The 21612-nt window shown below is 36.3% G+C and overlaps 3 protein-coding genes across 5 annotated transcripts in view; 1 reads left to right on the top strand and 2 right to left on the bottom strand.

The window, feature by feature from the left end:
• Positions 1-1820: 1820 nt before the first annotated feature.
• The window catches only part of LOC105233496 (uncharacterized), an 84911-nt gene continuing 65119 nt past the window's right edge, over positions 1821-21612 (bottom strand). The window contains exons 1-5 of one of the 2 annotated variants that reach the window (XM_019992907.3): positions 11758-11796; positions 3918-4327; positions 3683-3826; positions 2701-3618; positions 1821-2603 (exon numbers count right to left, since the gene is read on the bottom strand). In XM_019992907.3, the coding sequence (XP_019848466.2) occupies positions 2237-2603; positions 2701-3618; positions 3683-3826; positions 3918-4327; positions 11758-11781 (1863 nt within the window). In that variant the 5' untranslated portion in view covers positions 11782-11796 and the 3' untranslated portion in view covers positions 1821-2236. Of the gene's footprint in view, positions 2604-2700; positions 3619-3682; positions 3827-3917; positions 4328-11757; positions 11797-21612 lie in introns of those variants that run through there. The other variant, XM_011215599.4, reaches the window with a different exon arrangement.
• On the bottom strand, positions 5709-11808 carry LOC105233493 (persulfide dioxygenase ETHE1, mitochondrial). Of its 2 annotated transcripts, none has more exons than XM_049452261.1 (6): positions 11634-11808; positions 9316-9654; positions 9102-9246; positions 6186-6552; positions 5997-6115; positions 5709-5937 (listed from the first exon to the last, which is right to left on the bottom strand). In XM_049452261.1, the coding sequence occupies exons 2-6, from the start codon at positions 9487-9489 to the stop codon at positions 5882-5884; spliced, it is 861 nt and encodes a 286-aa protein (XP_049308218.1). In that variant the 5' UTR covers positions 9490-9654; positions 11634-11808; the 3' UTR covers positions 5709-5881. The 2 variants fall into 2 exon arrangements, with proteins under 2 accessions (XP_049308218.1, XP_049308219.1); XM_049452262.1 differs by having other exon boundaries at positions 11758-11775.
• LOC105233494 (uncharacterized) lies at positions 19221-21456 on the top strand. Its single transcript, XM_011215597.4, has 5 exons — positions 19221-19664; positions 19744-20237; positions 20323-20689; positions 20758-20953; positions 21348-21456. The coding sequence occupies exons 1-4, from the start codon at positions 19391-19393 to the stop codon at positions 20943-20945; spliced, it is 1323 nt and encodes a 440-aa protein (XP_011213899.2). The 5' UTR covers positions 19221-19390; the 3' UTR covers positions 20946-20953; positions 21348-21456.

The raw sequence follows: 21612 nt of genomic DNA, 5'->3' as shown, positions 1-21612 counted from the left end.
TGCAGGTGTTACTGGTGCAATCAGGTCATGTCCGACTGATACGCTCAATGTGATCCTGCATCAGCTACCAATGGACATTTTTATTCACAAAACAGCAGCTATTGCGGCGATAAAAATAAAAGAATTGGGAGGTTGCAATCAGCAGAACTACGGACATTGTGTAATCCTAAACAAGTGCACCATTAATAAATCAGACTACATTCTCCTAAAGCTGGACTTCAATAGACACTTCCAGGTGAGGATACCATCTAGACGAGAATGGAGAAGAGGTTCAATAGGTTCAACCCGTCTATACCGACGGGTCCAAAATGGACTGCGGAGTAGGTACGGGGGTATTTTCCGCTGATCTAGGCATATCTCTCTCTATACGTCTACCGAACTTGGCTAGCATCTGCGAAGCTCTATTTGAAAACCACGGGAATTTAAATAAAGCAACTATATTTACGGATAGCCAGGCGGCGCTCCTGGCCTTGTCTTCACCCATGACAAATTCCAGCGTAGTTCACAACTGCAAGAGAGCACAAAGCTCATTAAAAGACAAGCTCCAACTAAACCTTATCTGGGTTCCCGGCCACAGGAACATTTTCGGTAACGAAAAAGCAGACGAGTTGGCAAAGGCAGGAGCTTTCCTCAACGAATCCGAGGCGGAGCTAATACCAAGCCCACTGGGATCGATCAAAGGAGAGATCAATAAGCAGTTTCAACAAGTTGCAAATAACAGGTGGAAAAAAATTACAAAATGCGTCATAACTAAACAATTATGGCCAACAATGACAGGAAAAGAACCAATGATTACTAAATAGGTCAAGAAAAAGTATTTACAGAGTAACAGCTACCACAACAGGGCACTGGCCATTTGGGGAACACGCATCCAAAATGGGTTTGCCCTACAACGACATCTACCGTGGCTGCGGAGTAGCAGAGAAAAAGGAAACAATCTTCCACTTTCTCTCCAAATGCCCAGCTCTAGCACATATCCGACACAAAACACTTGGAATCCATTAAACACCAATCCTTGAATGGATTTTCACTAAAAGCATATCGGACATAACTAGTTTCATTGAAACCTCAGAATGGTTCGAGAGAGAAGGTGAAACATAATAGCAGGTACAGGAGGTTCTACGAACAGTGTATCAAAATGGCACATCAAGTGCTAATTGAGCCCGACAGGGCTGCACTACTACCTACCTACCTATGTACCTACGATTTGTGGGAAGTGGCGCCGTCTTGTTAAAAGCGAATGTCGCCGAGATCACGAGCTCAATTTCAGGCATCAAATAATCGGTTATCATGACCGGCATCATTTTGGAAAAAATACGGACCGATGATTCCACCGGCCTATAAAGCACATCAAGCCATCGTTGTTTTTTTTTTTTGATGATATGGCAGCTCTTGAATCACTTCAGGTTGCTCTTCGTGCGCCAATTTTGCTTGTTTATATACCTATTGAGCCAAAAATGGGCCTCATCGCTGAACAAAATTTATTCGGTCGAATATTATCAAATAAGGAATGCTGGGGTTCAAAATGGGTGATTGAGAGAAGCGCGTTAAACATATACTTTACAGAACATGAATTTTCATAATAAAGTTTAATGATTTGTAAACGTCATTCAGACGTAAGTCCTTTAATGATGAAATGCCAAACAATACTGAGCAAAAATAACATGACAGCTTGACAAGACTCACACGCGATCTGTCAAAAAAGGCTATTATGATCAACACACATAATTTGAATGGTCTCCGACTTTCTTTCTGGTTGTTACAAACTTCGTGGCAAACTTAATATACACTCTTCAGTCTATAATGATGACATTTAAATTTTTGTGATTTTATTGTGTATTTACATTTAAAATAATTTTGTTATTACATAATTGTGCTAAAAACATTATTTTGTACAATTTAAATGAGTTCAAAAAACATATCATTGCTAATTAGTTAATAAATATTTGCAAATTTAAATATATGTATATATGATTGAGTAAAGCATTTACATAATTTAGCACACCCTAGCTTCCCTAAGTACTTATTTGTAAACATTGCAATATTTTTAAATATTAAGTAAACAATTTTTTCTTTTAAAAATTAATATAAACTTTGCACGCATCCGCCTAAAATAATTTCTTGATTATTTTTCGATAGCTACTTGGCTTATAAATTAAATACTTAAGCCTCCCTCCCCACCCGCTCACTAGTAATGTGTCTCTTCGTTGCGCTTAAAGAGAACATTTAGCAATTTTCATATGTTCGCACGCGGCCTACCCAACGACGCCGTTTGCAGCGGGTTACAATTCTCAAAGAGCATCGTACTCTCACGATCGGCTGGTGACTTGTCATTAATATGTGCTCGTTTCATGGGACGCTTTCGTTCCGCATCGCAATTGGGGGTCAATTCGACAGTTTGCAGGCTTTGCGCGCGTTGTAGCGATAAACGTAGGGGTTTCTTCGGCGGTGTGGGTCGAACAGCGCGCACTTCCGAAATAGTATCGCTGATCGGTTTGGACTCGTTATCACTGTCGAAATCCAGCGACTTGACGCTGCGCATATCGGCTGGTACACGTGAGTGCGTATTGGCTGTGGCCGAACAATCGCGACGACGTTCCATGCTGTGCGCGAAAAATGGGAAAGTAAGAGATTTTGTTATTAGAAAAAATGTGGAATTGTAAAAAAGACAATTCTAAGTGTTTGAAAGTCAGTACATACCCATTATAGTGATTCAAATGTTCGACGCTGCGCGCATGCATATTCGCGCGATGCTGCAGCGCGCTCGCTTTGCTCGTTGAACGCTCATAACGCTCACGCTCACGTTCGCGCGCATGCCGCTCTTTCTCACTGCGCCGATAATGGGTGTGTTGCATGTACGCAGAGTCGCTGTTGATGGAGATCTTGGAGGCGGACAAGGATTTCGGGGGCATGCAGGTGTAGGCCGGCGGCGCGAGGGCACGCGGTGTACGCTCTTGTTGTAGATCCAATTGTGTATTCTCCTTGATCAGTGTTTTAGTGATATGCGCCACAGAGTTGCTTTTGCTCAACGCATTTGGGGTATTATTCTCACCGATCAATTCAATTGGCTTGCCACCAACTAGCGTAGTAATGTAATTGCCACGTTGAAAGATGAGCGGTTTGTTATCGGGCGGCGTCGACGGCGGCGATGATATGCTGATGCTAGTCACATGACTATTCGTACCGTTATTTATATGCGCCGCCGTCGTTTGGTTTTGTGGCGTCTGTGGCATAGCTTGGGGCGGTTGTTGTGGTTGCTCCTTCGCCGATTGCAATTCACGCACTTGCTCCTCGAGATAGGATATGCGATGCTGCAGGCGCATATTGTTCTCTTTCTCCTGATCCAGCTGTTTTTGTGGTATTGGCGCACATTTCTTGCGTAGCACCACTATTTGACATTTTCCGGAATTGCCGATAACTTTCTGCAGTTCCTCTTTGGTGCGACAGGCGATCATTTTGCCATTGACCTCGAGTATGCGATCACCTTTGTAGAGTCCATCACCTTCGAGCGCCCATTCCACATAGAAACCGGGCTGATCGGGTTTGGTGTGCGCTGCCCAGCGGCCGGTGGTCGCATGCACGGCGTGCAAGCTTAGCGTGGCGCCGGAATTGAGAATGCTGCAGACATTTAGAAATATTAGTAAATTATTTTTATTGGAGGTTAGGTGAAGCAGTGACTCACTTGTAAATGGTTTGTAATTCCGGCTTTGATTTCTCCAAACGCGCTTGCAAGGCGCGCGCCTCCTCCACAATCGATAGCATCTGCAGTTCCTCACGTCCAAGCGCGTACTCTAATTCCGCCTGCCGTATGCGTATATCGATATTACTGTAAAGTTATTATGAAAAAGTGTTAGCTTAGTAAAAAACTATACAATTTTATCGCAGTATATCTCAGGTTATCAATCACTTCAACTTACTCTGTAATATCGAGTTTCTCCAGCGCACTCTTTAAGTTCTTGATTTTGATTTTCTTATTCTCTGATTCGGCTTTTAACCTTTGTAGTTTTTGCTCTGCCGCCGGCTTTTCGCTGTCATCGAGCGGCGGTCCGGTAGGGCGTGGCAATTTACCCAAACACAATTGTATACGTAGATTTTGTATGACCGCCTCGCGGTCTTGCAGTGCCGAGCGTAGTTCTTTCGTTTCGCTGCGACACGAACGCGCGGAAAGTGTACCGCCCAGCGAGGACACTTTGCGTCGTCGTCCCGTTGTGGCGGTTTGCGTTTGTGCGCTATTAATGAGGTTTGCCTCGGCATCGGACATTTTCGTGTCGACATTTTTATTATCGTTGTGTGTACTGTATTTGTTGGAACGGTGATTTAGTATTGTCTGGAAGTGAAAGAAAAAAATTTCAAAATTAAAATCGAGTTTATAATTTTGTTTTATTATTTGAGATCTTGGTTGTTTTTGCAGCAAATATAGTGCTTGAAGTTTTGGTGTTTTTTTCTGACCATAGACTGAGAAAATATAGTGAATTTGCTCCAAAGATTCCAGCCGTAATAGAACGACTTTTCCAAAGAAAATAAATAAGTAGAGTAAGTTATTTGATGAATGTACTTAATTACAGAACCAGAAATCTATAGCTTGGGATCCATCTTAGAGCAAGTTTCTGATGAATCCCACTTGATTTCCTGACAGCCGTATAACCGTTGACTCAAATATTTGGTTTTAAAATAAATTAGTGCATAAGTATTTCAACTGTTTAGGCTTGCATACTCTTTGTCGCAGTTCTTGACCGTTCAACTGGCGTTTCGTATCTGATGACGAAATGACTAATCGTTCATAACCTTAAGCTTTGAGCCATACCGTTCTTAAGCGGTTTCAAAAAATCGATTTTTTTATCGTTCGATTAAGTTCTACAATACCTCTAGAATATTGTCCTATTTTTTCAAGTTGATCCGAGTAACAGTTTCGGAGTTACAAACTCTCGAGGCTAATTGGCTAAGTATCCCGTCTTTAAACGCGTTTTTTTCGATACTGTTTGAAGTTGGCAAGATTTCTCGAGAAGTACTCAACTCTTCAGGAAATTTACACAGATCTTTGAGATGCAATACGAAGGAATTTTGTTGTTTTTCGATTACAACTATTCGAAAAAAGTGTCGCGAAATTTACACCAAAATTTTCATGTTTGTAAAAATGCCTGCCAAATATCCAAATTCCGGTTTTTTCCCTTCGTCCAAGTTATAAGTTAAGATTTTAACTAAAACAAGTAGTTTTTTCACTTTAAATGATCCCGTAAGGAATTATCCTGCCAACGCGGGTGTATCTTTTTTCTAGGGTCACCGGAAATGGCGTTCCAATAGCCTAGTTTAAATATCTTTTCCAAAAATTTCAGAATTTCTTTGTTAATAGTGTATGTTAGCAACAATAAAAAATTTTAATAAAATATTTCAGTTTATTATATGAGAAAAAGAATATTGAAAAACAGCTGTTTTTACACGAGGAAACCCGTGTAGCTCCTTAACCTCAATAACCAGCCAATTAAACCTTAATCAATTCATATTTCGTGTTAAGCCATATATGTAATTTCCAAAACTACCAATTACTCCCAAAAAAAATATCAAAGGTTTTGACTCAAACACAAACAATTCATCCCTGGCACTTTTCCTAGATTCCAAAACTTTATGATATTTGTGCCAATAGTTTTAGAATTTTATTTAAAATGTTTTTGAGCACATTATTACAATATATTTTTTACATAAAATTATTATTATTTTTTTTTGAAGAAACGTTTGCAAAACTTGCTGCCTGACTAACAGCAAGGCCCTTCATATTACTTGAGTCTAGCATGACTCCGTGGTTCTCCGCTTTATAAGAAAGTAAGGCCACACTTCAGCAGCGTATAAAACACAGTTTGCTTTTTAACAGAAACAAGAAGACAAATTATTCCTTTGGAATATCATAGACGCCACATTCACGATTTGCCGGTAGAGAAACATCTGAGAAACGAAAAAGAATTAGTTTTCTTTACAAAAATTAATAAATAAGCGCAAAGTACCGATTTTCTTGGGATAAGGCAGATTCAGGTTATCCATAATATTAATAAATTCCTCTTTGGTTTTGGTCAAGCGTGGATTGTAGGTTTTCTCCTCCCAAACGCTGCTCTCCATTAAGCCTCTAAAAAATGGAAAAGAATTTATATTTTTTCACGATATTTTCTTAAGTAATTTGCGTTGAGCCTACTCACTTGTAATCATGCGCCGGATAAATGCGGAAATTGTCTGGCAATGTAAATATTTTACTATGCACATTTTCGTACAAGTGGGCAGGATCACCTTCTTGGAAGTCGGTACGTCCACAGCCGCGTATCAGCACTGTATCGCCGGTGAAAATGCAACCCTGTTCATGTATCACAAACGACATACAGCCATTGGTGTGTCCCGGTGTGGCCAATGTATCGATGCGGTGACGTCCAAATGTAACGGGATCACCTTCCTTGATGTGTATATCTGCCTTGGCACCGCTCGCTTTGGCAATAACCGATTTGCTGCCGGGCAACAATTGCTTGAGCCAACCGCTGCCGGTGATGTGATCCGCGTGCATGTGTGTGTTCACTATATGTATATGGAAATGTTAGATGTGTAAATATGTTATGTAGTGGGGTTTTGAGTGATTGATAACTAATTTGTTTGCTGTTTTGTTTTGACCAATTGGTTGCTATTGGTGAAGTCTAACTTATATTCTAATATATTTTGAGCTATATGATATTTAAAGCTACCTTATGTATCATTAAGACGGAATGTATGCACATAATTGTAGATTACATAAGTACGTTTATAACTTTTGTTGTACTTCAAAACCAACTTCGCCTTTTCAATCCAATGCCATACCTAAATCCTACCGAAACTAGCCGTTAAATAATTTGAAAGCTAAAATCTCTCGTGCTTTCGTGACACTGATTGCTTTATGAATTAAATGTATATTTATCATGTATATAATTTACGCTAATAGATCTGCCAATTTCAATTTAACAAGTTTAATTAAATTGGAAAATCGTTCATCAATAATAAACCCATTGCCGGAAGTAATGATTCGACAATTATGAATTATGTGCATAAAGATATACTTGTATACAATATATGATATACTTGTTGAGTCTAAAAATCTTTCAAACTGAAACGTTAAAAACTGATCACTTACTTTAAAAAATTATGTTTTCGAAAATAGACTTTAAAGATCCTCAATACATATATCTATAAGAATCTGATTAAATTTAACAAAAAACTTAGAGATTTTCCGAAATTTTGAAAACAAATACTGAAAATATAGCAGCAGTAGCTGGGATTGGACACGAATACCGTGGAGAGTCGATTCAGCGCCGTCTCAGCAACTCGGACTAACGTATGGAACGATTTGGTGTATTTTAATTGAAAGCGTGTAAAATGCAGCTTGTGTAAGAACTGAATCCACTCGACCTTCCTAAGCGACACTGCTTCGCTCTATGGGCTTTTGAAAAGTTCCATGAAGATCCGACGTTTTCGAGCCAAGTTTTGTTCAACGATGATGGCCATTTCTGGCTCAATGGATATGTAAACAAGCAAAATTGCATATTTGGGGCGAGGAGCAACCTGAACAGATTCAAGAGATGTCATTTTATCAAGAAAAGACAACGGTTTGGGCTTGTGGTCCGGAGGAATCATCGGGTTATATTTCTTCAAAAATGATGCCGGTGAGAACGTAACCGTCAATGGCGACCGTTATTGCTCCATAATAACCCACTATTTGATGCCTGAAACTGAAGCTCGTAAACTCGGTTATATTTGGTTATATTTTGGTTCTCACACATCGCATCATTCAATGGATTAATTAAGAGCACACTTCGGTGAGCAGATAATTTCACGTTTTGGGCTGGTCGTTTGACCACCAAGATCGTGTGATATCATAACGTTAGACTTTTCCTGTGTGGATATGTAACGTCTAAAGTCTATGCAGAAAATTCCACTTGGATTCAGGCCTTGGAGCAAAACATTACGCGTGTCATTCGCCAGTTACCAGTCGAAATGCTCGAAAGAGCCATCGAAAATTAGATTCAACGGGTAAACTATCTGAGACGTAGCTGAGGCCAACATTGAAATAAGATTTTCTTCAAAATATAAATGCCATAAAATGTTCTTTCGAATGATAATAAACATTCCCCATTAATTTTGAAGTTTCTGTAGTTTTTCTTAAATAAAAATAGGGAACCTTTAAATGGATCACCTTATAGTTATTGAACCTCTGAGCTCATTGTTTAAATCGAAAGTTATATCGTTGAATAAAATCTACCGATATATTGAAACTCTCTTATGTATTGATTTTATTACAAAGAAGCTTATACTTGAGCTTCCTAAAATTGTGCGAATATTTACTATAAAATTTGATATCACGATTGCCACTTTCAAGCATTCAATATTTTTTCTGATAATATTAAAGGAAATGCAAGTAGTAATAGGTAAACAATGCTTGCAATTAATATAAATAATAATAAAAAGTATGCATTGCAATACAGGGTTTACTAAGATAAGGTATTAATTATCGAAATTACAAAGAGCAAGTCGCTTAGGGCAATTTTCCGACTCTGCAACTTATTCTCGCTAATTCTTGTAAGTTTCGCTTGCATTAGATTTGAAATTATTTTTGCTAATTTTTATACTGATATTCCATTTCAATATTACATATGTATATTCAATATTAAAAAAAATATTTTACTATAATTAATAAAGCATATAATTTGTTTTTTTCCACAACAACAATTGCCTTGCCTGAACAAAGTTTATTAGCGTCACCTACAATTAAGCGCTCTATCCTCATAATCAATTATTGCTAATTGTTGATAAGTGTAATGTGAAGAATTTTGTTTTTATAAACTTAAATGTACTTAAACATTTGTCTTCGATGAGTCTACTCACATCTTCTATTCTACATACATACATCTACTATGCACAGCGTGCGGTAAGCACATTTTCGTCACTAAACTATAAAATTTATTCGGAGCGGAAGATTTCATCACAGTGCTTTAAAATTACGTTGTCTACATGTTAAGAACTCATTAAAGATAGCAACAACTACAACACTGAGCAACAAAAAAAAAATTGAACAATAGAAATCTTGCATTCATACTCACGGGCATATTTAAGTGTAAAACCCAGATCCTTAACTAGGTTTGCATCACGTTTCGCCTTCTCCAGCACTGGATCAATAATCACCGCCTCTCTCGTATTCAAATCGGCCAGCAGGTACGTGTAGGTCCAGGTAGCCTCATCGAAGAGCTGTTCCGAAATATTTTAAACGTTTAATTTTCATTGAAGAATTATCACTTTTTGTTATTTCACACTCACCTGACGAAAGAAGAAATCTTTTGTAAATGGTGCCGGCGAAAACATTTTACTGCCACTGTCACTATGCTTCAGACGATATTGTTTTAGTAGGAGAGGTGTTACACTCGTATTTTGTACTTGTTGCACTAGTGTTTGGCGGAAAGCCGAGAGCAAACTAAGCGCTGGCAGCCGCATGTTGTTGAGTTTTTATTGCAGTGAAATAATATGTTTACTATTTCCTAATGACTTGACGTTTGTTGAGTGTGTATTGTCACTCAGAGCGATAATTGTCAGCTGATAGAAGAGGAGGTGAACGTTGTATACAAATATATGTGGACAGTGGATTACAAACGACGATATCTAAAATAAACAATACAGAGTAAGGTATGCCATAGTTCGAGCGGAATCGAACGTGTTGTACATAGCGCAGGTTTGAGTGGTTTAATGGAGTGTGTGAGTATGTTTTCATTTTAAGTGCTTTCGATATCTCGGATATATCTAGCTTATATATATGCATACTGTCTAAATTCATGTATATTGACTACCTACCCATCCAGGTGCCATCAAATTTAGTAGAAAAAAATAACAATACTAAGTGATCTATATAATTCCATTCATAAAGTAAATCTTTCTGGAAAATGCACGTTGCATGAGCTGTTCTTGCAGCGGCCGAAAATATTCCTGATGGTATTTTGTAAAAATGTGCCCAATTCACATTCCTTGGCTGAATAATAAACCGGGCCCGTTCCATTCACTTAGACACGACTATCGTGGGGACGGACGTTGAATGAGTCTGCAGACGGAGCTTCTTGGAGCTGAGTCGTTCCAGAAGAGATGTTGAGAGATTTTTCTCAGTATTGTGTCCACTACAATAGTAGAGTTGCTACCTAGAACTGGAGCCCGCTGACAGTGCGCTCAGAGCTAGTCAAGGAATGCTTGAACTTTTTAGCAATAGCATTAATGAACTTCCACACTAAATTTGTCTGACACAACGATATTGTCGGAAACTATAAAGCCGGAGATCTTGCAAGAAAACACAGCCTTATCCAAATTCCATCAAGGTTTTCTGTCTTTTCGTGTTCTAGGGCGCTGAATCTATGGACCTCGAGCGAGCTCAGCAAGGGTTAGTCAGCAAGCAGCATTTGTGGGGTTTCGAAAGCTTTCCGTGCCAGTGTGGTACGTTAATGGTACATTGATCTCTTCGCTAGACTCTCATCCCCGCAATGATAGGGTAAATGGGAGCTGTTCCAATGGCAGTCACAGCTTTCGCCAGACCCAAGGTTGAAGCATATCTTGGTCTCTTCAGAAATCAGCCTATTTACCTGACCTAACTTATGGGAGCTTTTTTAGGTGCTGTTAAACAGCTATATATACTATTTTGTCAGGACAGACTTCGTATATTTTTATGCGGGGTATGCATTTAGTGTGGTTTTTGAGATACATAGGATCGATCTTGCGTATTATATTTCAAGGAGTGTCTGAAGGAAATATAGCACATACATAATTGTATATAATTTCTTACAATGTTGAAAACAAAATTTTTATGGGTAAAAATACAATAATCTATACGAGACAAATTGTGCTAGGGTACACATATTTAAAGCTTTTTTCCGAGGATTACGCTCTCTTCGTGTGAGCTCAATTTATTCTATGTACAATACATTGTATGACTGCTGTATACGTTGATATATACGCATATGTAAATATATGTATGTATATATGTGAGCATATGTACAATGAGAATGAGCACACCAAAATGCTTTGCACTAGAAATATGATTTTCCTCTCTATTAGCCTTTGTATTAACCAGCGTTTTGCTTCGTTTTCAATTGTCATTACTTTTATCAAATATATTTTATTATACAAAACATTCTTGTACCCAAATATATAAATGCATATATGTGTGTACATATGATTGAGACCGTTCCAGGAGGGTATGTGTACAAGTTTCCATGCACGTTCACCAACTTTTTAATATCTATTCGTATTATGTGTGCACAAACAGACATCTATTAATGCATATACATATGTATGTATGTTATATACATATACACATAAATATACATATTTTTTCAACTTGTCGTAGCCACGCGTAGAGCAGGCTGTTCCGGCACTCTTTTTGTTATTTGTTGACAACTTGTGTGTATATGTGCTTGTATTCCTTATTTGCTGTTGATTAGCAAATATTTCTGAATACCAATAACCAAACGTAATCATTTCAAGAAGTTAATCGATTATCTTTATCATTTATCTTTATCATTTTTTGTCGCCAATTTAATACTTTTGATAAGCATATGGTAGAAATTTCTCCATTTTTTTATCAAAATTTTTACACTTACATTTTATTGTAATTTTTTACACATTAAAAACAATTATAGAAAATTAAAAAAATATAAATTTTTTTTCAAAAACAATATTATATTTTTACACAAAATCGACACTTTTTTACACGAAAACATTTACCGCATTTATTAAATACACGAGCATGCTCTCCGGCAAGCAACTGCAGACTCGACTGGTGGGCAGCTAAATATCAAGCAAATTTCTCATATGTCAAACGTAATGCTCAAATGCTTTTATGGTGAGCAAAAGCTCCCAAAAAAGCTAGCAAAAGTTTCCATAAAAGCAGGTAAAAGCTCCCATAAAAACTGACAAAAGCTTATACTTTTTGTTTTTCTCTTATTATTATTAATTTATTTTATTTTTTCAACAGCTTGACCACTCTCTGTACTAATTGTATAACGTTAAAGCGTTCTTAACGCAGCAAGCTTTGTTATGTTGAGAGTAAACTAATATTCACAGCTCTTTTTTTTTTGTCTAAAAGTTGACAGTTCTTGCGCTCTTACGCTCTCATAGTCATTCAAGTTTTTAACTTCTTACTTATTATGCACTAATTAGTTAGTTTTGAGAAAGCTCTAAAATTAATTACCAGCTTTAAAAATGAAGTAAAAAACCGGTAGTAGAGATTCCTACCGACAAATAATCATTGGTAATATGTATAATGAATTTATTTTAAGGCATTTATATTTTTACTTAAAAGTTTGGATGGGTTTCATCGGGAGAAAAACAGCCTTTTTCAAACATTTCTTTCATATATAAAATTAAATATTTTATTATTATAGAATTTTTTATTGTTTCAAACATGCACTATTAATAAAGAAATTCAGAAATTTTTGGAAAAAAATGTTTAAAACTCTTTGTCAAAAGTATGCTCAATGTAAAGAAGATACGAATAAAATTACTCAATCCATATTTAAGGAATAAATTCTCAAAAAAAAAAAGGATTTTTTTTTTATAAAAAAATCTTTTGTTGGTTGTCACTTAATAAATTATTAAAAAGTATTCTGATTTATTAATATATGTATGTATGTATATTTCCAATACTCGTACGAGTTTGTTTGCAGGTATCGAATAATAATTTTCGGATCCCTATAGAAATTTATTATCAAAAACAAAAAAAATTATTTGTCATTTACATTATCAAGTGAAATGCTAAGTCGCGAAAGCTTTCGTTAGTATCAACAAGCTTTCGAAATTTCATTGAAATAATTAGAGGAGTTTCCGTTAAATTTTGTAAAAAAGAACTGTCTCTCTGTCAGTATACATATACACGAACTTGTCACTCAATTTCTGAGATATTGATCTGAAGCTCCTCTTTAGTGTCTCGCAAAATGTTTTTAATTATTCTGTGTTCAAAGTGTAAATTAAAAAAAAAAAATGTTTGAACAATTTGAAGGCTATGATTTCAATATCAAAAACTGTATCGAGTTTGAAACGATGAAAGCCATAATGAGCAGAATTGTGCTCATCGATTCAATCCACCGAAATTGACAGGGACATTATCGGCTACAAAAGCTGATACTTGTTCCTCCAATTCTTCTTTTCTTAAAACTCTCGTAATTAAATTTGTTATAGTGGCAAAAATCAGAGAATTTTCACGCAAATCAGGGAATCAGTGCCGAAGGTCAAAATCAGACAATTCTCCGGCAAATCAGGGAATATGCTAACCCTAGCTATAGGAAATAGTATTACAGCTTACTGGTTTTTACACCGTTTTTTCTACCGATCTTCACAAGTCTTATATCAAAAATAGAGTAAACATCTATTGCCATGGTGAATTTGAGCTTTGATCGTGTTGCATACAAACTAAAGTAATTATTTAGTATATAATGCATTTGTAAATATAAGTTTAATTGACCATGTCTGATTAAAGTACATAGTTCCAACAAAAAGTTTTTGCATATATTTAATTAAATACATATATGTATTAATTAATAATCAATGCCGAGCAATCGGGTAGATAAAATTCAAGATCATTAACCAGTGTTGAAAGCTTGTAACATCGTAACTTTTTCAAAAATATTGTGTAATGCTAAATGTTAATTATAACAGTATTCCCCATTTTGTTTGAGTCACCTTTCTGGTGGGAAAAAGTATTGCACAGATATATTAAGGTTGGGGATCCAACGATTTGTTCGAGCGAAAAACGGCCTATTTTCATATATTTTTTCACCTAAGGGGTTACATGGGTTTCCTCGGGTAAAAAACAGATTTTTTTCCAACAATTTTTTCTCAAACAAAAAGTTAAATATTTCATTAAAACTTTTTATTATTTCAAACATACACTTTTAATCTGGAAATTTTGAAATTTTTGGAAAAAAATGAGTTAACCACTGCCATTGGGACGCCATTTCCGGTGACCCGTAGGAAAAAAAATGTTGATTTCCGAGCATACGTTAGTTATGGAGTTCTAACTTAATATTATTGAATATATTCAAACTTAATTTTAGTAAAACTCTTCAAACCAAATCAATACTATACGAGCCAAAAGCGTGTTAAGCGGCGCTAACTTAGGTAACACGGGGTCAAAACGCAGTTTTCAGTTCGGTGTCGAGAGTTAGTCTTAAAAGCTTCCATTTTCTTAAAACTCAGAAGGATTTTAGCTTCAGGCTACTGGTTTACTGCAGTGTTTTTCAGGCTGAAGTGGCCGCTATCAAATGCGGTATCTTTTAGGAAATCGAACATTCATACCGACAGCAAGCGCTGTCTTATATAAGAGCCGATAAGTTTTACCAATTAAACGATATTTCTACATTCAATTAAATGATTTTTTCTGTCGTGCAATTAAGTAGTGTATACTGTACTGAATATTTAAAAGAGAAAAAAGTCATTAGAAAATCAGACTTAAGTACACGTATGCAAATTATATTTAATATCCCATTGCTGCTGTTTTGAATACTGTATGATATTTTCTAACGGAAATACTAAATGCAAAAATAAATACTACACAAGGTGCTTTCCAAAATAAACAGGACTTCTCGATGCACGATTTTTTGGGTTTCGGCTCGTCCGGTGGCTTCCATTCAACAGTCTGGTGTTTCATTTCAGGATCATATTGGAAACAACACGTTTCTTCACCAGTCACAATATTCTAAAGGAAGTTTTTGTCCTTTTTGACCTCTTTAAAGATGTCCTTCGAATGTTGGATTCTAAGCATTTTTGGTCGTCTGTCAATTTGTGCGGAACAAACCATGCACACACCTTTCGTAAGCCCAAATGTTTGGTCAAAATGCGATAAATCGATGTTTTGGAGTTGTTCAATTCCATTTCCATGAATTTCAATGATGATTTCGGTTGATTTTTGATGTATTCACGCACAATTTCGATGGAATTTCCGGCGATCACGGATTTTGATTGGCCCTCATGTTGATCGTCATTTATGTCCTCACGACCACTTTAAAAACGTTGAAAACTCTCGTGTACTCTGCTACGGGATAGGCAATAATCGGCATAAACCTGTTTCATCAATTGAAACGTTTCGGTAAAAGTTTTACCACTTTTAAAATAAAATTTAATGTTGGCTCTTTGTTCGAAGCTCATTTTCGCACCGATAACATAAATATACACTAGTCGGCATAATTATTTTGACGAAAAACAAATGGTTTAAATTTTTATGTAACTTTGCAATGATTTTTTTTCTGTATTACATAGTGCTAATACAAACTTAAAAATAATGAATTTAACATTTTGTCATATGAACTTCAAAAAATATAAGCTAAAGTAATTTTCATGTTGTGGTATAAGTATTTTGACAAGTACCTTTTTATGTAAATAACAAAGTTTAAGCTTAAAAAATTTAAAGGCAAAAAAAGGAATTCAGTAAAATATATAATTTCCTTTAGTTTCAATAACTTTTTCCAGGCGTCCCGGTACTGAATCGATTAAATTTTGAATGATCTCAGGAGATATCTCTTCCCAAAGGGAACTGACCTCAGAAATTGTCTCCTCTCTGGTTTTATTCAACGATACTGTTCTTTTACGTTTCATAAGAGACCAGACGTTTTCAATTATATTTAAATCTGGACTTTGAGGTGGCCAGTCCAAAGTGGTAACACCAACATCCATCAAAAATGTTGTAATCATCTTGGCTTTGTGGCATGGGGAGTTGTCCTGTTGCAGAATGAAGGATTGACCAATAAGCCTGTCTCCAGAAGTAAATGCATTATCTTCTAGAACCCGTAAATATTGGCCTTGGTTCATCAAGCCAGTGACAGGAACGAAGTCACCCAGTCCATTATACGCTACACATCCCCAGAACATCACAGAGCCTCCACCATGGCTTACTTTTTGGCAAACGGGCCGCCTTTTCTGCCTTTGTTCCATTGGTAATCTTACAAAAAATTTATTTTTTGATGAATTATACTCAAAGGAGCTTTCATCTGTCCATAGAATACTCCTCCAGAACTCCTTAGGCTTATGGACATATTCCTTTGCGAAAGTCAGTCTTTTGAGCTTGTTTGCTTTTGTTATATATGGTACTTCCTTGACTTTATAAGTCCTAAAATCGCATTCTTTTAATCGTCGACGGACTGTGCGCTCGCTAATTGGTGTTTTAGCTCTCAAATTAAATTGATCTGCTGCGGATTGGAGCTTTAGAAAAACATTTTTTTTAAATTCCCGTACAAGGACTTGGTCTTCACTGAAATCTGTTTTGCGCTTAGCGCCTGATATTCTTAAATTACGCATGTCATTATGCTTTTTAAACTTTTTAATTTGGTAGTGCACAGTTTGACGCGACACTTTAAACTCATTGGCAATGACTTTGACTGCTATTCCAGCGTTAAACTTTGCTACAATTGAGGATCTGGTAACCAAACTTAGCTCAGCCGTTTTACCCATGTTATTTAATAATTTTTAATACCTTTCTATTTTAATAACAACGTTTAATATTGCTCAAAGTTAAACACAGATGTTCTTTAATTCTCGCGTGCTTAAAAGTGTGAAAATATTTCCATAAAGATGCTGTCAAAATACTTGTGCCACGCAAAATCCGATGTCTGCATGCATTCTTATCAGCAGAAAGAGAATGCAAAAGGTAAACGAAATAAAATTTGGCATGCACATAGCTAAAAATAGATTCTTTGTTTTGCTCCTCATTTTCGCACCGTTATTTGACGATTTCAAGCAACGCCAAGTTCAATAGTTAAAAAGAGTTTCGTCAAAATAATTGTGCCGACTAGTGTACTGTCACTTAAAACGCAATAACTTCACTTCCAATCAATGAAATATCATGAAACTCCCACTAGACAATCGATAAATATAGCAGATTCTAACGCACAAGTCGACATATAAATGGCACCACCAGGGGGCGCTGGATTCAAAAAGTTCTGTTTACTTTGGAAAGCACCTTGTAATAATAACGGGTGATTTTTTTGAGGTTAGGATTTTCATGCATTAGTATTTGACAGATCACGTGGGATTTCAGACATGGTGTCAAAGAGAAAGATGCTCAGTATGCTTTGACATTTCATCATGAATAGACTTACTAACGAGCAACGCTTGCAAATCATTGAATTTTATTACCAAAATCAGTGTTCGGTTCGAAGAGCAACCAGAAGCCGTTCAAGAACTGCCCATGCATCCCGAAAAATGCACTGTTTGGTGTGGTTTGTACGCTGGTGGAATCATTGGACCGTATTTTTTCAAAGATGCTGTTGGACGCAACGTTACGGTGAATGGCGATCGCTATCGTTCGATGCTAACAAACTTTTTGTTGCCAAAAATGGAAGAACTGAACTTGGTTGACATGTGGTTTCAACAAGATGGCGCTACATGCCACACAGCTCGCGATTCTATGGCCATTTTGGGGGAAAACTTCGGACAACAATTCATCTCAAGAAATGGACCCGTAAGTTGGCCACCAAGATCATGCGATTTAACGCCTTTAGACTATTTTTTGTGGGGCTACGTCAAGTCTAAAGTCTACAGAAATAAGCCAGCAACTATTCCAGCTTTGGAAGACAACATTTCCGAAGAAATTCGGGCTATTCCGGCCGAAATGCTCGAAAAAGTTGCCCAAAATTGGACTTTCCGAATGGACCACCTAAGACGCAGCCGCGGTCAACATTTAAATGAAATTATCTTCAAAAAGTAAATGTCATGAACCAATCTAACGTTTCAAATAAAGAACCGATGAGATTTTGCAAATTTTATGCGTTTTTTTTTTTTAAAAAAGTTATCAAGCTCTTAAAAAATCACCCTTTAGTATTGCGTTTACTATGAAAAAAGTTATCATAAAGAACGCAAAAATAATTTGCATTTATAACCCTTGCATCATTAAACGATAAAAAACGGTATTTTGTACTGTTAAAAGCTACTGACAGCGCGATAAATCCATAACTAAATATACCAGAAACATTAAATTGTACTTCCGGGATGGTTTGAGAGAGTTTTAAAAGAGCCGATGTCAAAGTAGAGAAATACGCGAGGCACCGCTCATTTTTAAATCAATAACTAAATACATTAGAGACCTTTTACCTCCGAGATCGTGTAGGACAGCTTTATAGCAGTTAAACAATAGGCGTGGCATTGCCCCCTTTCAGTTGAAATCACATATCACATTACCTGCTCGACCGAATTCAATGAAATTAAGTACATAACATGCTTTTAACTTTCCTATGTTACAACGCGAAAATGGGTTAAATCGGACCATAACCACGCCTATTTCCCATATAAAACAGTTTTCAATTCCATTTGATTTTTTCACTTTCCGGTATACAGATCAGGTGGCAATTAATAAAACGAGAGAAAACTTTTCACGAATAGTGCTATTGAAGTATGCCACCTTATGACCAGAAATTATTCGCATTCGCCAAAAGTTCCGTAAGGTGTCGGCTAAAATTAACCAAAATTTTTCAAGCCCCTAGGTAGCGAATATATGAGACTTTCGACAGAATATATACTTGTATAGAATTCATACGTAATCCATTTGTCAATGGTATGTCAGTGTGTCAAGACTGAATTGAATCGGGTCAATATTTTCCTCAGCTCCAATGTACGGAAACAAATATTTTCGACCTACGGGGTGGCTTTTGCATTGTGAGTTATCTCAATGAAAATAAGAGAGCGTGTTTTACTGATAACAGTGCATTTTTGTGTCTTAAATGGAAAAAAATTGGTCTAGCCTACATTTAAGCAACATCTAACATCCGGATGACTTTACTCCATGTGATTGGTGATTACATGTCCGGTAGCCTGATGAAATCTTCGGTGTATTTTATTAGTCTGGGGCATAATAATTGTACCAAAAAATATCAAAAACGTATAGACATATGCATTTTTTTTATTTCTAAAAAAGGTTGCGCCAACTCTTCAAATGCCTAGTAAGAGAATTAGTCAGATTTAAACTTAAGTCAAAAGCCCGCCTTAGGAAGTCTATAAGTTCAACGAACTGATTATGCAAGTCGTTCAAGTAAATTTTAATACGTATTTACATATGTCGCTGGTATGAATGAGCGGAAATGTTTATAGCGGTCAGTTTATCTTTGAAATAAATTAATTAAAAAAAAAAGATCCTCGAAAATATTAAAATTTCTGAGTGACTTACATACATATACCTATAAAGGGTTAAATTAACTACGAAACATCACCACACAATTTACGTTATTAAGGCTAAGGCAACGCTCTTTTCGAATAGTTATACTCCGTACAGCGATCGGTTTAGACGTGTTGGGCACACATTGTATACTTTAAGACTCTCTTAGTCAAAAAAAGTGAAAATAGTTGAGTGAAAAAAGCACAAACTTACAAAAGTAAGATGTCAGCAACAACCGAAGTTGGTACAAATGATCCTGCGGAAATCATAAAAAGCGCAACGGAAACTACTAATAATGGTGCCGCAGCCAAAGACGCACCTAATGCTGAGGGTCAAATCCCCGAATGGCTGACCGCGGAACTATTTGCAGATCTGCTGAAGAAAAATGTACCAAATTTTAAGAGCATTAAAAATTTTACCGCCGAAGTCTGGGAAGCCGCTGGCGAAAATTACGTCAGTATCTTGGCATCGGTGAATTTAGACGCAGAGCTTGAAGGCAAGTAAAAATTAGTTTATTGCACTCCTTGTGAGAGCATATAAAATTTACTTTTGCAATTTATTTGTTCGTATTTTAGATGGGAAAGTACAAAATTTCCCATATGTGATCAAAGTGCCCGTCGACGCGGTGCAGGAATTAATGGCGAATTATCATAATATAATTGATACAGAAAATGCCATGTATAAAGATGTGATACCGGAAATGGAACAAATGTATAGAGATGCGGGTGTTGACGTGACATTCGGAACAAAACATTACGATCTAAAGACGCCATCCAAATTCGGTGTTGTACTCATGGAGGATTTACGTCCGTATGGCTTCAAAAATGTCAATCGTCTTGAGGGTTTCGACATGGAACACACTAAGGCCGCATTGAAAAAGTTAGCACAATGGCACGCCGCCTCAGCGGTGCGTGTTGAAACCAAAGGACAATATCCGAAAGTAGTTACTGAAGGAATATTTAACGAGGGCATGTTAACAATGCTGGAAATGATGATCGAATTAACGGCGCCATTATATATGGAATGTGCTCGCACGTATGAAGGCCATGAAGAATACTACGATAGTTTGGTATGCACCGAGGCTTTAGCTTCATGTAAAATAAGTGTGTGTGTGTGTTTTTTTTATTCTATTGTTTTTTGTTTTTTTATTTCAGCAACGATGCCATAGGTATTATGCAGACGAATTACGTCCGCTGATGAACATCGATCCAAATGAGTTCAACGTTTTAAATCATGGTGACTTCTGGGTCAACAATATTATGTTCCAATATGATGACGCGGGTAAACTGAAGGAAACGTATTTCGTTGACCTTCAGTTGACGCGATATGGTTCACCGATGATTGATCTATATTTTTTGCTGCTATCGTCAACGAGCCTGGATTTGAAACTAAAGCATTTCGATTATTTTATTAAATACTATCATGATAATTTGATTGAGTACTTGAAATTACTGAAATATCCCAAAAAATTACCTACGCTCAAAGAAATCCATATAGCCATGCTCAAATATGGCCCTTTCGGTGAGTGGAAAGTGAAATACCAAATGAGATTTATTATCTCTGTAATATTCTTCGTTTTTTCTTCACAGCTGTGAACTTTGTTGTTTGTCACTTGCCCCTCGTGCTTCTCGAAGCAAAGGGAGGAGCTAATTTAACCAATTTAATGGACATGACAGAAAAAGGCATGGCTATTAAAAGGGTGATGTATACAAATTCACGTTATCGGCAACACATTGAAGCCCTTTTTCCTTGGCTTTATCATCGTGGTGCTTTCTAGTGACTAAGGTACAATAATTCTGTTCTAAAAGAAATTGCTATACATTGACATATAGCATATATTTAATTTTAATTGAATTAAATGTATTTGTACATGAAGAAAAAATGTCGACTCTAACTGATTTTCTAAATTTAAATTGATTTTGGTCCAATGAAGAGAGCTAATTGGTAAATACTGTGTGTAAATATAAAAGACACAATAAATATAAATAAAAACGGTAATAACGATATTAAGTTTAAAATAATTTTTTGCGTAATCTTTTAGTAAAATATTTGAAAAAAAAAACTTTGCCAAATTTTCACTGAAATTTCAATTTTTTTTTTTTTGTAAAAATAAAATGTGAAAAATCCAGTTTTCAGTTTTTTTCCTTCGTCGAAATTCTAAGTAAATTTTTTATTTTAGATTATCCTATAAGGAGTTATCCTGCCAACGCGGGCAAATCTTTCTTCCGAGGGGTCACCGGAAATGCCATCGCAATGGCCGAGTTTAAAATATTATTTTCCAAAAATTTTAAAATTTCCTTGTTAATACCATATGTTTATAACAATGAAAAATTCCAATAAAATATTTAATTTTTTAAAAGAAAAAAAAAAATCTGCGTTTACCCGAGGAATGTATGATTATAAGTCTGATGGGTAATAAAAATAGATTTGTCAAAAAATGGGCA

This window comes from Bactrocera dorsalis, chromosome 3 (assembly GCF_023373825.1).
Source record: "Bactrocera dorsalis isolate Fly_Bdor chromosome 3, ASM2337382v1, whole genome shotgun sequence".
NCBI lineage: Eukaryota > Metazoa > Arthropoda > Insecta > Diptera > Tephritidae > Bactrocera > Bactrocera dorsalis.
The sequence above is the reverse complement of the archived record's forward strand: the minus strand, read 5'-3'. Positions and strand labels throughout refer to the sequence as shown.